This window comes from Pantherophis guttatus, chromosome 2 (genome assembly GCF_059756535.1).
Source record: "Pantherophis guttatus breed Tessera chromosome 2, ASM5975653v1, whole genome shotgun sequence".
Taxonomy (NCBI): domain Eukaryota; kingdom Metazoa; phylum Chordata; class Lepidosauria; order Squamata; family Colubridae; genus Pantherophis; species Pantherophis guttatus.
The window spans coordinates 139,932,098-139,948,523 of record NC_142064.1 but is presented as its reverse complement, the minus strand read 5'-3'; the positions used below and the strand labels follow the sequence as shown (position 1 = coordinate 139,948,523).

At 35.9% G+C, this 16,426-nt stretch overlaps 1 protein-coding gene across 2 annotated transcripts in view; it reads left to right on the top strand.

The window, feature by feature from the left end:
* The window catches only part of CERS5 (ceramide synthase 5), a 34,851-nt gene that overhangs the window by 13,409 nt on the left and 5,016 nt on the right, over positions 1 to 16,426 (top strand). For both annotated transcript variants that reach the window (XM_034412428.3, XM_034412429.3), the window contains exons 2-9: positions 1,664 to 1,769; positions 3,067 to 3,197; positions 3,946 to 4,003; positions 4,961 to 5,011; positions 8,074 to 8,166; positions 10,534 to 10,662; positions 11,708 to 11,814; positions 14,537 to 14,693. In XM_034412428.3, the coding sequence (XP_034268319.2) occupies positions 1,664 to 1,769; positions 3,067 to 3,197; positions 3,946 to 4,003; positions 4,961 to 5,011; positions 8,074 to 8,166; positions 10,534 to 10,662; positions 11,708 to 11,814; positions 14,537 to 14,693 (832 nt within the window). The remainder of the gene's footprint in view (positions 1 to 1,663; positions 1,770 to 3,066; positions 3,198 to 3,945; positions 4,004 to 4,960; positions 5,012 to 8,073; positions 8,167 to 10,533; positions 10,663 to 11,707; positions 11,815 to 14,536; positions 14,694 to 16,426) is intronic.

Sequence of the window (16,426 nt, the reverse complement as noted above, 5' to 3'; positions counted from 1 at the left end):
AATCCTCCAAAAAGAAAGGAGAAAACCAAGCAATGGGCAAAGAAACAGAAGAATGTAACATAAATGTCCAATCCTCTTAGGAGGGTTATTATACTCTGCAGTTACTGAATAAATTCCAGGGCCTCACCGTTGATGTTTTTAGACTCCTGAATGAAGAACAACATTTAGTGATTAAGGAAATCTTCTCTGAAGATTCTGCAAAGGCTCTTGACAAATATTTCTTCCTGTAGATCCATGTGGAAACAAATGACAGCCTTGAAGACACTTTAAGGCACTGATATATTGGGCAGGAAGATAAAGGAAACAGAGGCACAAGGTGTATCTTATTTATTCCACCCTGCCAAATAATAGGATTCAGGAAGAAGAATTGGAAATAAATAACTGACTGTGGAGATGATGCCCGTATAAATAGTTTGGGTTCTTTGATGAAATGCATTTCTGAAATGCTAAATTCCAAGCAAGAAAACTAGAAAAATATATTTTGGAAGGTGGCCTGTAAATCTTATTTTTGGAGTGGGGGGGCTTTAAAACAACCCTGTGGAGAAACAGGAAATGCTGAAAAATATTAGTGTCAAGAATTGGGACTTGGAAGAATAGGCAACATATGGAGGCGTTGAAAAAAGAGCTTGTAAGCAAAAGAAGGAATAGTCCAGTTATATGATCCCCTTGTTCTTATACAAATTGACAGGGCATGGAAAACAAACAAGATCTATATGTCTTAGTGCAGAGAGACAAACATGTTTTAGCAGGTATTATTGAAAGCAGGTGGGATGAATTTCATGAGTGAACTATAAGAACTTAGAATATATTTTATTCAAGAAGAATAGATAGGACAAAAAGAGAGGAATAGGCATATATGAAAGAACAGCGCATCTGTTAACTGCAATCAAAACGATTCTCACTAGCTTGAAATCTATATGTTCAAAAACTAAAACATCCACAATTAGGTTAAAGCCAATAAAAAACATAAGGGCAGCAGTAAGAATTACACCAGTTCCTACCTTAAAGCAGCAGAAACTAAAAGCAGAAAGCAAGATGACATTGGGTTAGGGAAAGGCTCTCTGGAATGTGTTTGGAAACTGCAGTAGCTAAATATTTACAGCTAGACTTGAGCGCTTTGCAGACTATTATAGGGTCTCCTTTATATTCCAGACACAATTTTGTAGTTTAAATGCCCTACATAGTTTTGGATAGAACTGCTTCACTTGGATCTTCCCACTACCAATGGCATTATTGTAGAGCATATTTCTTGGAAAGGCTGTTTATGGGATTTCTCCCCTCTGTTGCCCATGAAGATGAAGTAAATTGTCTTTAAAACTCTTGTTATAGGCAGGAATTTTAAAATGGTTGTTACATTGTATATCATTATAGTCTTCAAGTAGACAGTATGATGAATTAAAGAATTATTAATGATTAAATGTAAGTGGTGGTTCATAATATTTCAACCAAATAATTTAGACTTTAGAAAAGTTGGGTTTCATGTTTTAAAATCCTTAGAATAAAACATCCTGAAATTTTAACATTTTAAATTTCATGTGGGTGAGCTCTTAACTATTGTTGCGATGTCCAACATGTAAATGAGAATGTTTAAATGTTCACATTACCTTTTCATGATATTGGTAGTATTTTGTGTATGATTGTTTCTCTGGAATTGGGTCCCCAGGTTTCTTGCCAAACCCTGTGCTGTGCATTTTGACATTCAAGACAGTGGACCTCACAGAGCTCAACCCAATGCAATTTTAGAAAAAGTGTTTACATCCATCACTAAAGTAAGTGAGAAGTCAAATTGTTCTGCATTATTATTTTGCATACTAGTTCCTTGGGGCAATGCTATGGTATAAAATGGTTCGGTATTCTTTTCTTATTGCTGAATTGTTGTAGTATGGAAGAAGTATGTAAGCTTTTAATTATTTAATTTAAGTTGGTCTAAATAATACTTTTATCTTTTAATTCACTCCTTTAATTCATTCTTTTGTTTTTGTTACTGTCTATTCCCTGCCCTCTCTCAACCTCAGACTCATATTGTATCTGTATGTTGTAAGAGACCAATAAATATTTAATAACTAATTATTCTTAAACCAAGGATTTCTAGCTGCATTAGATTGAGGGGGAAAGGAAGTTTTTTGTGTAGGCTTCTTTCTGCTTATGCGGAGTCTGCAAATACAGTCAGTGCTTCTTTTGCGCATCTATAGTCTTTATACTGTTTATGCTATATATCATAGCTGGTGCTGCCCTATATCATTTTTGCTTAGTAGAGAAATAAGATTTTTACCTACTGCAACAAGAGACTTGAAACCCACCTCCACAGACAGCCAAAAAACAAAACCCCATACCTCTGCCTGAGCTTTACATCCAAATTTTGCTGAGAAAATTGCAGGTAGAGTAATCACAATGATTTCCTTGGAGAAGTGTCTGTAATTGTGGAGAAAAGACTTCAGCAGTACTGAATATATAGGTAGCCCTCAACTTACAACCATTAGTTTGGTGCCTGTTCAAAGTTACAACAGCACTGAAAAAAGTGACTTATTACCATTTTTCATACTTACAACCATTGCAGCATTCCCATGATCATGTGATCAAAATTTGGGTGCTTGGCAACTGGCTCATATTTATGAAGGTTGCCATGTCCCGGGTCATGTAATCACCTTTTGTGACCTTCTGACACACAAAGTCAATGAGAAAGCTATATATTCACTTTACAATTGTGTTACTAACTTAACTATTGCAGTGATTCACTTATTGTGGCAAGAAAGATTATTAAATGGAGTAAAATTCACTTAACTGTCTCGCTTAGCAACAGAAATTTTGGGCTCAATTGTCATAAGTTGAGGATTGCCTGTACTTGAACATAATTGGAACTTTTTCTGGTACAATTGTGTAAGGACTTTGTTTCTCAGACTGCGTATTTCCTCTGTTTGCCTTTCCGAGCAAAACATACAGTTCCAGATAATATCCAGCAGGTTGCAGACTGAAGGACAATTGGGCAGAAATGGGAAGAACCTATTTTAGAAATTTGATAAGAAGCAGAAAAAAAGCTCTTTTTATATCTGTTTGATCATCTCCTAGTGTCCAGATGCAAGACAATTAGAAGGTTTGTCAAAACAACTAGATTGGGATGTCCGAAAAATCCAGCGCTGGTTTCGTCACCGGAGGAGCCAGGATAAACCAAGCACCCTTACAAAGTTCTGCGAGAGCATGTAGGTTTGTGTAGAATTCAAATCTTAGACTTTCAATTCTTTATTTTAAAAGTAAATATCAAATAGAATTTCAGACTTTAGAATTAGTAATGCATAATATAAAAATAGTATCTTTATAATATTTATACCAGTAGGGATACTTAGAGTGATAAAGACCCGCTCAACAGAAAGAACTGTTGAAGACACAATCCTATATCTGGATCTCTCTCACATTATCCAAACTGTGTACATCTTAGTTAATGCTATCTCTTCTGAGTTATTCAGTAGAATTTACAGCTATAAAAGCATCTATCTATTTCTTTGCAGAATTTGTGTCTTTTATCAAGTTGTCTTTTACTGCCTGGGGTTATTTTCCTAAGCATTCACTTGACTTTTTTATAGACTCTTGTCTCTGTTCTTTTCTGTCCTACTTAAATTTATTTTCTCACTTTTTTAATGCATGGCTTGTATCACTATAGTATCTGAGCATTTTGCCTTCCTGCCTGCTACCTCTATGGTTTCTGCCTCTCTTCCTCAATGACTACTTCCCCAAGATATATACCATAGGTGAGTGAGACTCTTATTTGACCTCCAAATCTGTTTGATAAATAATAAGAGTTTTCAAAAATTGAAGACATTTTGAATCTGAAATTTTGATTGGGCAAACATTTTCTCTTAGCATGAAGATAGATTTACTTTCTTATAACGTGTTTTTGGTTCTTACTAGATCAATATTTGTATGCCACATATTCTTGTTTTTTAATTCTAGGTGGAGGCTTACATTTTATTTATGTATTTTTATATATGGACTCAGATTTCTTTGGTCGGTGAGTATGTTTGACATCTTTAAATTATGCTAAATGAAATGATAATAATTTAATAGCAGGAGTTGATGCTTGGTGTTTTTACTTGAATGCTCAGTTTTTATTTAATTATCTTAATAGAACTGGAAAAGTAGCTTTCATTTATGCTTTGTCATAGAAATGCATTTATATTTTTTATTATAGAACCAGAAGGACTTGTTTGAGATTTGCAATATATTATTCCTTACAGATCTATAGCACTCAAAGATATAAATTTCCCAGTGTCTTATATGAATGTATCTGCATGTAATTCATTTATTAAAGCATTATACTTACATATTGCTTTTTGGTGGATTAAAGAAAATGCTGAGATTAGATATAATTTATCATAATTTATCATATCCCTTGGACTGCAAGGCGATCAAACTGGTCAGTCCTAGAGGAGCTCAACCCTGACTGTTCTTTAGAAGGCCAGATCCTGAAGATGAAATTCAAATACTTTGGCCACCTAAGAAGGAAGGACTCACTGGAGAAGAGCCTAATGCTGGGAAAGATTGAGGGCAAAAGAAGAAGGAGACGACAGAGAATGAGGTGGTTGGATGGTGGCAGTAGGCGTGAGCTTAAATGGACTCCAGAGGATGGTAGAGGACAGGAAGGCCTGGAGGAATATTGTCCATGGGGTTGCGATGGGTCGGCAATGACTTCACAACTAACAACAAATCATATAAATATATTAAAATTTGGTGAAACTGTCATTGCTGTCCGATAATGGAAGATGTCATACCTTTAAAATCTAATGTTTGTTGATAGGGCTGTATGGATAATTTAAAGGAAATAAGTAACTTGATATTTAAGTATAAAAAACACTTCTAATCTGAGTTAAACTAAGAAACCAAAATATCTTTCTGAAGCAACCATTTAGATATTAAAATCCTGCTGATAAGTGTGCTCTGTATTACTCTATTTTCCTTTTTATTGTAGTCACCCTGGTTTTGGGATACACGACAATGCTGGTATAACTATCCTTATCAGGTATCCATTTTCTTTAATAATATTTGTAGTAATGCTAATGTAGTAATGCTAATTGAATGTTTTTATATTGTTTTTATGATGTTGTAAACTGCTGTACTCACTTGATCATGAGATGGGTGGCATATAAATTAAATTAATACATAAATGGTGTTATAGGATAATTTAGTTTAGGTGCTGTGGAGTTTGTGCTGACTATAAATGTCATTTCCAACATTTTTTTTTCCTAATAAAATTCTGAGTTAGCACTGTGTAACTGCAGCATTGATAGAGATACTGAACTTCATGATTGAAAAGGTTTAACAAACCACCTATATTCCTTTGTAAGACCTGTGGTTGCTGCTACTCCATTAAGTAGGATGTCATGAAGTAGTTACAATATACCATGATGCTTGGACACATTAGTTTGGACATATTTGATTTTAAAATACATATGGCTTATTATATTAATAATTACAGTAAATCCTTGGCTCAATATATCTTTTTAATTACTTCATTTTTTAATTAATGAACTGTAACAATATGAAAAATAAAGGTACATCAATGATTCTATAGTGAAAAGTGACATACATTATGGTGGTTAAACTGAGCATAAATTAAGAAAAAGTAACTCCATGTATGGTAATCCTCAGCTAACAACCATTTGTTCTGTGACCAATAATATGATCCTGCTGAACAAGGAGACTAACAGCCATTGCCGCATCTTCACGATGATATGATCACAATTGGGGAGCTTGGCAACAGGGTGGTAGTTGTGATGGGTGACAGTGTCTTATGGACACATGTATGCCATTTGCAATCTTCACTGCTGATTTTCGACAAGCAAAGTCAAGAGAAAGCTGGCAGGAAATCGCAAATAATCGCCAATTAACTTTGACATTGCAAAGTTTAATAGCTTTCTGTGATTTGCTTAATTGCTGCAACTGCTGCTGTAACTTGGCACTTTATGACTGCATTTTTTCGTAATGGAGTTGCCAAGGACCATCTATAATGAAAGGAGGGGAAGGAGATCCATGTCGTCCCAACAGAAGATTAATTCAACCGTTTTAGTGGATATAAGTAGATCAGGTGATGTGTATTTGTGTAATGAGGGAGGGTGTGTCCTAAGGAGATCAACATCCTATATCAAGGTGTGCATAATTATTAAGCAACTTTTTTTCCTCAGGCGAAATGGGCTAAAGAAGAGATTTAACTGACTCTGAAAAGTCAAAAATTGTAAAATGTCTTTCAGAGGGATGCAGCACTCTTGAAATTGCTAAGATATTTGGCCGTGATCACAGAACCATCAAACATTTTGTTACAAATAGTCATCAGGGTTGCAAGAAACGTGTTGAGAAAAAAAAATGCACCTTAACTGCCAAAGATTTGAGAAGAATCAAATGTGAAGCAACCAAGAACCCATTATCCTCCAGTGCTGTCATATTTCAGAACTGCAACCTACCTGAAGTGCCCAGAAGTACAAGGTATTCAGTGGTCAGAGACATGGCCAAGGTAAGGAAGGCTGGAATCCAACCACCACTGAACAAGACACATAAGTTGAAATGGCAAGACTGGGCCAAGAAATATCTGAAGATAGATTTTACAAAGGTTTTATGGACTGATTTGATGAGATTGATTCTTGACAGACCAAATGGATCAGTAACGGGCACAGAGCTCTACTTTGACTCAGACGCTAGCAAGGTGGAAGTGGGGTACTGGTATGGGCTGGTATTATGAAAGATGGATCTTTTTGGGTTGGAGATGGACTCAAAATCAACTCCCAAACCTACTGCCAGCTTTTAGAAGACACTTGCTTCAAGCAGTGGTACAGGAAAAAGGCTGCATCTTTCAAGAAGACCATGATTTTTATGCAGGACAATGCTCCATTGTATGCATCAAAGAACTCCACTGCATGGCTAGCTAGTAAAGGCCTTAAAGATGAAAGAATAATGACATGCCCCCCTTCCTTACCTGACCTGAACCCTATTGAGAACTTGTGAGCCCTTCTTAAATGGGAGGTGAAGGAAAACAGTACACCTCTCTGAACAGTGTCTGGAAGGCTGTGGTTACTACTGCACAAAAAGTTGATCATCAACAGATCAAGAAATTGACAGACTCCATGAATGGAAGGCTTATGACTGTTATTGAAAAGAAGGGTTGCTATATTGGTCACTGATTATTATTATTTTGAACTGTCAGAAATGTTTATTTGTAAATTTTGAGTTGTTTATTATTCTCACTTTAACAGATGAAAATAAATGAGTGATAGGGGAAAATGTTCATTTTTCATTTAGTTGCATAATAATTCTGCACACTAATAGTAGCCCAATAATAGTGCACACATAGATATTCTCCTAAGAAAGCCATAACATCACTTTTACTTTCTTAAATATTCAGGTTTGAGGTTTATTAACATTTTGGATTGACGGAGAGAACTGTAGTTGTTCAATAATAAAATTATGGTAATCCTCCAAAATACAGCTTGGCTAATAATTGCGTACATAGTGTGTTAACATGCTGCTGGAAAAATGCAGTAGTTAAAGATGTAAATGTGATACTGAATTATCATATTTTTTGGACTATAAGGCGCACTGGAGTATAAGACACACCAAGATTTCAAAGAGGTAAACGAGAAAAAAGTTTTTGCCCTCCCCGGCCCCCAGGAGTACTCTGCAGGCCTCCCAACCCCTCTTCACGTCCCATTTTTCGCAAAAACGGGGCCTGCAGAGTGCTCCTGGGGGCTGGGGAGGGCAAAAACGCGACACATTAGGTGTTTGGGAGGCCAAAAACAAGCTCGTTTTTGGCCTCCCAAACCCCCTATGCGTCGCATTTTTGCCTTCTCCAGCCCCCAGGAGCACTCTGCAGGCCTCTCAGCCCCTCTTCGCGTCCCATTTTTCACAAAAACGGGGCCTGCAGAGGTTTTGGGAGGCCTACAGAGTGTTCCTGGGGGCTGGGGAGGGCAAAAACACAGCGCATGAAAGTTTGGGAGGCCAAAAACAGTCCTGTTTTTGCAAAAAATGGCTTAACTACTGGACCAATCTATGTTGGATGAGCCATGTAAACAAGATTATTTTTCTGTTTTTCAGCCCATAACATCTGACATTTATTACTATTATGTCATCGAACTGGCTTATTACTCGTCTCTTATGTATTCACAGTTTACTGATATTAAGCGAAAGGTAAGAAACAAGTTTTTTTCTAAGCACCTAGAGGAATCCTTTTTAGTTAGTTGGGTTGAAAAAATCTGACCATAATAATAGAAATACAACTGTTTGTCCTTGATTAAATGCTATAGCAGATTACACCACAATTCAGACGGTTAAAATATCTCAATTTGGCTAAAGCAATAATTCTAAAAGTTATATCTGGAGTATTTGGCTGTAGCACTAAATAAATTGCTTAATTGTTTTTCAGAAAAATGTCTGCTACCGTAGATGTTTTAATTTTTTAAAAAAGAAATATTCAATAAGTTTAAATCAGTGAGGTTGATTTAAGATGAGTGTTGTAGGATTGGTGTTTCTCATTCTTTAGCATTATTAAAATTGCAAGGGTTGTGAGCAGCTTTCCTTCTTCAGAAGGAATTTCTAATGTTGAACGCTTATTTCAGGACAAACTTATGGAAGGCTATCCAACATTCATACAAACTCCACAAGCAAGATTGGTGGGCTCTTAAAGGAAGAACAATAGAACTGCTCTTCCACCGGAGAGTTTCTCCCATAAAATGAAATGCTACCCTCTTCAAACTAACTGCCTTGATAAAGAGAAAATAATTATATTCTAGGATTAGGATTGTTTTCTGACTCCTTACAGCAGAGAAACTATTTTTGTTTTCAGTGAGATGCATAGATAATTTGGGTAGTATTGATAGTCTTGAATCTTAAGTTTCATTTAGATTTTATGCGTTGTATACGCTTTTGTGTGAGCATATACATCAATTGGCTCAAGGTTGACTCAGCCTTCCATCCTTTCTAAGGTAGGTTAAATGAGGACCCAGTTTGTGGGGGCAATAAGCTGACTTTGTATAAATATACAAAAGTATGAAGGCTATTGCTTAACGCATTGTAAGCTGCCCTGAGTCTCCGGAGAAGGGCGGCATATAAATCAAATTAAAAAAAAAATTGATTAGTGATGAAGTTATATTAACTGCATTTGTCAATCTGCAGGGATCATAATATAATAAGCAATAAGAAGCCCTCCATCCCAGTGGGTCTCTGCAGGCCTTGGGCCTGCTTCCTACTCTATGAGGTCCCATACCTTCATCCCCTTCCCCCACAGATCAGTCACTTATCCTTTCTGTAGAACCTGCCTCAGGCACCTTAAAGAATATATGTTTTCATTGTGTCTATTTCAGATGGATGGAGCAAAATCCTATGAGGTCAATTTTATAATTAAAATTAAACAATTATTATTTTTTTGAATTTTTTTTTATTTTTTTTTTAAACAAAAACATAAAATACATCTTTTCAAAACGAAGCATTGATCCGGTCATAAATTGGTACAATTACTAACAAATCTTAATTTTCAACTTAATATTTTACTCAATTATTTCCCTAAATTCTGTTTATTTGACAATGCCGTTTTCCCATTTAAATCTTAAATCTTTAAATCCTAATCAAACAACATTTCGTTTTTCTTTTTTTCTTTTTGCTTAGATGAATGTATTTTAAAAATATAGTTCATTACACTTATTATAAGCATTTAAACAATATTTTAACTATTACTCCCAATATACTCATCTTCATTGCTGTTTATCCCAACATAATCATCCTAATTTTAATTATTAAATCCCAATATAATCATTTTATTTTTACCGCTAATCCCAGCACAATCATCTTTATTTTAACTGTTGAACCCAGCATAATCATTCCATTTTTATTATTAATCCCAGCATAATCCTCCTTGTTTTTGCTGTCATACCCAGTTAATCCCAGCATAATCATCTTAATTTTACTGTTAAACCCAGCATAATCATTTTATTTTTACTGTTAATCCCAGCATAATCATCTTTGTTTTTATTGTTAAACCCAGCATAATCATTTTTATTTTGCTGTTAATCCCAGCATAATTGTCTTGGCCAAAGAAGTTGTAGAAAAAAATGCTTTTAAAAGCCTCTGACGATCCCAGCTGAGTTGCCTGATTGTCAGAGGCTTTTAAAAGCATTTTTTCCTGCAACCTCTTAAGGTTGTAGAAAAAATGCTTTTAAAAGTTAAAAAAAAAAAAGTTGGCCACGCCCACCTAGTCACATTAACACCCCCCAAGCCACGCCCACAAAACCGATAGTAACAAATTTTACATTTCACCACTGGTCGAGACCTCACTGAGAAGGAAACAGTATAGTTTCTTAAGAGCATAATGGAGTAAATGAAGATTTGAAAACCAGCTTTCGGTAATTATTCTTAACTTGAAAGTATATTTTTGTGCTATCCAGCAGTTAGCAGGCCATTAACCTTTTCCAAACTTGGGTTATTCTGAATGCTTCTTTTTGTCAGAGTACATTAATTCCTTGATCATTATAGCTATTTCTATCTTGTTTCCTCTAAATTCAGGATTTCTTCATGATGTTTCTCCATCATGTTGTTACTAGTGGACTCATTATCTTCTCCTACATTAACCACATGGTGCGAGTAGGTACTTTGGTCCTATGTCTCCATGATTCAGTGGATATATTATTAGAAGTGAGTACTCTAGGTTTTATTATTTAATACTATAATTCAGTCTACAGTATTGATTTCCTTACCATTAATTTTTGTGGGATTTTTTTTCCCCTCACAAAAAAAAAAGAGAGATTAAAACAATGTGTTATACTATGTATACATAGCATGGTGATTTGTAAGTAGTCCATTTAAGGCAACAGCTGTTTCTTAAAACCAGCGCCCTTTAGAAATCATTTGTGAATGGCCTAGTGGTTAAGACACCGGGCTAGAAAACTGGAGATCATGAGTTCAAGTGCTACTTTAGCCATGAAGGCCAGCTGGGTGACCTTGGGCCAGTCACTCTCTCTCAGTCCAACCCATCTCACCAGGGTGGTTGTTATGGGGAAAATAGGAGGAAGATGTGTTGGATATGTTCATCGCTTTGGGTTGTTTGTAAAAAGAATAAAGGTGGGATGCAAATAGATAATCATCTAAACATGCTTGGATGACCCTTCATCCAAAGGTCTATTAACGGCAAACACTTTAATACGTAAGGAGCATTTGTTTGGAATATATACTGTCACTACAGGTAGTCCTCATTTAGCCACTGCTTCATTTAACAGCTGTTTGCAGTGATGAAAAGGCAATTTGACAACCAGTCCTCACATTTATGGCCTTTGCAGGTCTGTAAAGCAAAAGAAAGCTGAGTTAAATGATAAGCACAGTCATGCTTTCACTTAATGACCAAGTTGCCAGTCCCAATTACAGTTGCTAAACAAGGCTTGCCTGTACTAGTAACTAATGCTGACTGATATTACTGGATAACACCAGGCCTGAAACTTCTCAATTTGAGAGGGTGTTATTTGAGGGATCTTGATCTTTGCCATAGTTGTTTTCTATTCTGAACTTGTATTTTGAAAATAAAGAATATTGGGCTATTTTGTATTTTTTTCTGAAGAAAATCAGATTCACAGTTACTTTTTCTCTTTTAAAAAAAAGATACCGAGTCAGTAGAATCTGTTTTTCTAGATGATAATTTTGTTAGATGGGCAGCTAGAGTTGTTTTAATGCTTTCTGTTTTTCCAAGCTTGCAAAATTGTTCAACTATGCGAAGTATCAGCGACTCTGTGATGCCACCTTTGTATTATTTGGTGTGGTGTATCTTATTACCCGCTTGGGGATTTTTCCTATTTGGTAAGTATGATGAGGGACACCCAGCTGTAAATCATATACATTGGAAAGATCCAGGAAGTGGTTTGGTGGAGACTTAATAGTGCAGTGTTCTCAGAGGTAGAAATAATATACAGGTAATTTAACTATATCATTTTTATTTGTGAAATGTAACAAACAGAAAAATATGTCAATAATGGTTCAATTAAAATTATACTTAATGATTCTGAAAATAAACTAAATTTTAAGGGAAAATATATAAAAATCCATAAAATATTAATAAAATTAATAATACTAAATCAAAGCTGTATAGAAAGTTGTCTTCTCAGTTTTCAAATATAAAAACATTTCAAACATTAATCAAGAATATATCTCTTAACTTCAGTCTTTAACATCAGTGTAAAATTCTTTCCGTCTAAATATGATAATTCTCTTTATTGAACCCTAGGCTTGATAAATCCAAATGTTGAATTTTGGAGCATAATTCAGCATCACATATATAACTACTATATCATCCCCCTCCCCGGGGGTTTATTGTACATACATACAGGCAAACATACATTGATTTAGGATCAGAAGAGAGTCATGGAAGAACATGGCCAAATCATGTGGGTCAAAAGTCGTCAAATATCTTACAGAGCCAAAACAGAAATTCACTTTAAAAAAACATATTTGAGGAGTCCAATAAACAGAAAGTTTTCTGAGAAATTGATTTTAAGTCTTAGTCACAAAAAGTCCTATTTTACATTTTTTAAAACTGACACCCATTGATTTTGGAACTAAATATTCCAATTCCTTATTCCACATATCATAAACATTACTAATATTATCTTTTCATCATTTACAGAAAATTATAATAGCTTTATACTATTACCCAGGGTCATGTGGGATCTGTGAAGGTTACTAATTCCTGAATTAATTGAATATGGTTTGTTGATTTCTTCCTGATTTTTTACTGTATTGTTTTCAAGAATCCCGCTTGGCCTTGATTAATTCTTACAGGAATCCCTATAATTTGTGAGCCAAAGGTAAAAAGACACATTTTTCTTATGAGGCTTGCTATGAATCATCTCAGGCTGTAGAGTCTCTCCAAAAGGCCTGATGAGACTTTTCTTCTTTTATCACTTGTCCAGTCTCATTGGTTTTGTAGTTTCATGGTTATCCTAAAGTTCAGTGATGCTTATGTTGCTGGGATATTCTGAGTAAAAAGAGTCAGGAAAATGGGCCAGTAAGTTTTGGAACTTGTTAGTAGCTCCAGTACATTTTCTGGTAAAAAGAGAATTAGTGCCTTCTGTGAATTTAACAAATAATTAAATCCTTAATGATTATGAGCTCATCAACAGATATAGAATCCATGTCCTTAACTGACCCCACGAGACAGATGTTTCAGTTACTAATCTGATGGATTTTCTATTGTTGATTATAGATAGAATGTTAGCCAGTTATCAGATTTTAGAAGATGAATATGTACTTTTGTCCTTGTTCTTAGTAATAGTTTTACAGGTAATTCTCAACTTATGACCATTCATTCAGCGACCGTTCAAAATTATGAAGGTGCTAAATGAAAGGACCTATGACATCTGCCCGAAGGTCATATGAACAAAATTCTGGCAATCTGCCCACTTTTACAACTGACTACAGGCATGATCTAGCAATTCCCCATCTACACCCCCCACCCACCCCCAAATCCTGCACCGCTGGGTGGCCATAGGCCTTGGGCTTGTTTCCTACCCTGCTGGGTCCCATGCTCTCTTCCCCATCCACCCCCATCATGGCTCAGTCCACTTACTTTTTCCATAGATCTTTGGGAAGCAGTTGATCTGCCTCTGGATACAGTACAGAGGCCGCATGGCACTGTCTTAGAAACAGGCGCCATTTAGGGAATGAATTGTGGCCACACTGAAATGGTGCCCACTCTGGGATGGTGCTACATGCCCTCCATATTATATAAGAACAGCAATGTATGAACTGGGGCAGTGCTGAACTCTGGGCCTGGGCCTGCACTAGGCCTCCCAGGAACCTTATTTTAATCCCCTGATTTCCTAATGGAGTCCATTTCTCTTAGTTTACACTGGGAAGTAGCTCTGCTGTTTCTTTGCTATGTATTTTGCAATACCATATTGTACTTCTTAGACTGCAAAGAATGAGCTAATGTTTCCCTCTCCTGGCAAAGAGGTCTGTCCTCAAAAAAAATCAACATAGCTAATGAAGACTGGCAGGAGAGGAGCTGCCAAGTCTCATGAGCTCCCTCTACAAAAGTAAGCTTTTCATTAGCTTTCTTTTCAACTTTCTATGTGGCTCTTTTTGAAGCTATCTGGGCAGCGGAAAGTCTATTATAGGTTGATCATGCATTTTTATTTATTTATTTATTTGAAAAATTTGTATAGTCACCTATCGTAAACAACTTTTCTAATTTTGTGAGACTTATGTCTTCCAAATCCTGAAAATCATTTAACGAAATAAAACAGACCATTTTCCCTGTTCTCATCTAAGGAATTGGTAAGCAATTCACCAGATTACTGTGGGGAAAAACAAAATGGAGAGAAAACTTCTATCTCTTCACAGTTACCTGCTGTTATTTCAGCACTCAAGAGATTTGAGGCATTTTCACTCTTTGTGGCGGGGGGAGTGTAATGGGAGAGAAGTTTCCGCTGATTTAGATAACCAGTTTCCGGTCTAAAATTTGGGTCTTTTTAAAGTTCAGAATAAGACAATGAATGCAAACCTCTTCTTGTTTGATTTCTAGGATACTGAATACTACAATGTTTGAAAGCTGGGAACTAATTGGCCCCTACCCATCCTGGTGGTTATTCAATAGCCTTCTCTTAACAATACAAGTATTACATATTATCTGGTCCTACTTCATCATTCGCATTGCCTACAAAGCTATGGCACGAGGAAAGGTATACATGACTAATTTCATTACTTCACAATGTCTTTTGCGTTAATCACTCTGAAGAAAGAGGGTTGCCACCTCATTGAAGGTTTCCATCCTAAATTATACTGTAATGCATACATTAGTTACATACTGCACTGTAATACTCATCAAAGATTATTTCAGACAAACTTGACTCTAGTAAATACTTAGGCTCATTAATATTGTTTTCTTGACAACACAATGGAAATGGTCTGCCACAGCTTTCTTCCATTTTTTTTCCAACTTCCCATATTAGCCTTTAGCATTGAGATTTCCTAACAGTCTTTCATCCAAGTGTAAACAAGGTTCAACCCTGCTTAGGGCTTGTATGTTTATTTGTTTTTTGAGATCATCAAGGTCAGCTAGATTTCGTCATCTAGACTACTTTGCAAATCAGATCAGTTTTTCATGCCATTTAGTCTCAAGGACTCAAGCTGTATGTAGGACTCAAGCTGAGTTTATTAAAAAATACCTGGTTTTTCACAGTTCTTTATTGTACTGGGAAAGGAAATGGGGGCAGGAAAGGTAGAAATAAGTGGTGTCAAGGTATGACAGTGGGGAAGGATTCCTCATGGATTTATTATGAAATATAAATAACATATACAATTTATAGGCACTTGCTTATTAAACTATTTCACTCTGGAAGTATTGAGTAATTCATTTTTAAAAAATAATCTGGAATTGAATCAGCTGCCCTCCAAACATTATGTAAAAGAATAACTGGTGATATTTTTATTCCTATTCTGGGCCAAGCCCACCAGATACAGGCTATGGCCAGCTTCATGTGAAGGGGGATGAGACTCCTTCAGCTATCCCTGAACTCCTTGCTACATTCTCTCAGTTCCATTTTTTGAAATGCAATCTTAGTGGTCACTCCTTGGACAGGGAAAGATGCCACTTGTGCTTGTGCTTAGAGGTCTGTGTAAAGTTGAATTAATGTAAGGCAAGCTTATGTAATTGGAGTACCTGATCGAACAAGTTGCACTGATAGAAAGAGAGTTACAAACCCATGCTGGGTTATGTGAGTAACTGAAGCTATAAAACAATGCTTATCAATTTCCCCTTCCCTTTTGGATTCTTACATATTTTCAAACCAAGCTTTTAAAATAATAATTATGAAAAACAAGCTCCCAAGGTGTCAAATATTGTGAAATCATACATGGGACATCATGTAGAGCCGTGGTGGCGAAATGGTTAGAATGCAGTACTGCAGGCTAACTTACTGCTCACTCCAGGAGTTTGATCCTGACCAGCTCAAGGTTGACTCAAACTTCCATCCTTCCGAGGTCAGTAAAATGGGGACCCAGATTGTTGGAGCCGATATGCTGACTCTGTAAACAGCATAGAGAGTGCTGTAAAGCATTGTGAAGCAGTATATAAGTCTAAGTGCTATTGCTACCATGCCAAATGACTGCCATGATCTTAATTTTTTAAAAATGGTGATTACATAGCAAAAATGTCCTAAATTCAGATTTTATACTGTCGTGGGAGGGGAGGGGACTCTCACTGAAAAGTCACAATGCATGTTTATCTTTTGCGAAGTTTTTGCTCTTATATGAAAAGAATTATTCCAGATTAATTATTCTCTTTCATGCTTCTAATTATTAAAAAAATGAAGAGATTTAGAGTTAATTTGAAAACTTCATCTACTTGCTGATGAGACATGGTTAGGACCATAACTGCTAGTGTACAAGGAAAAGAAAATATTTTTCAAAAGCT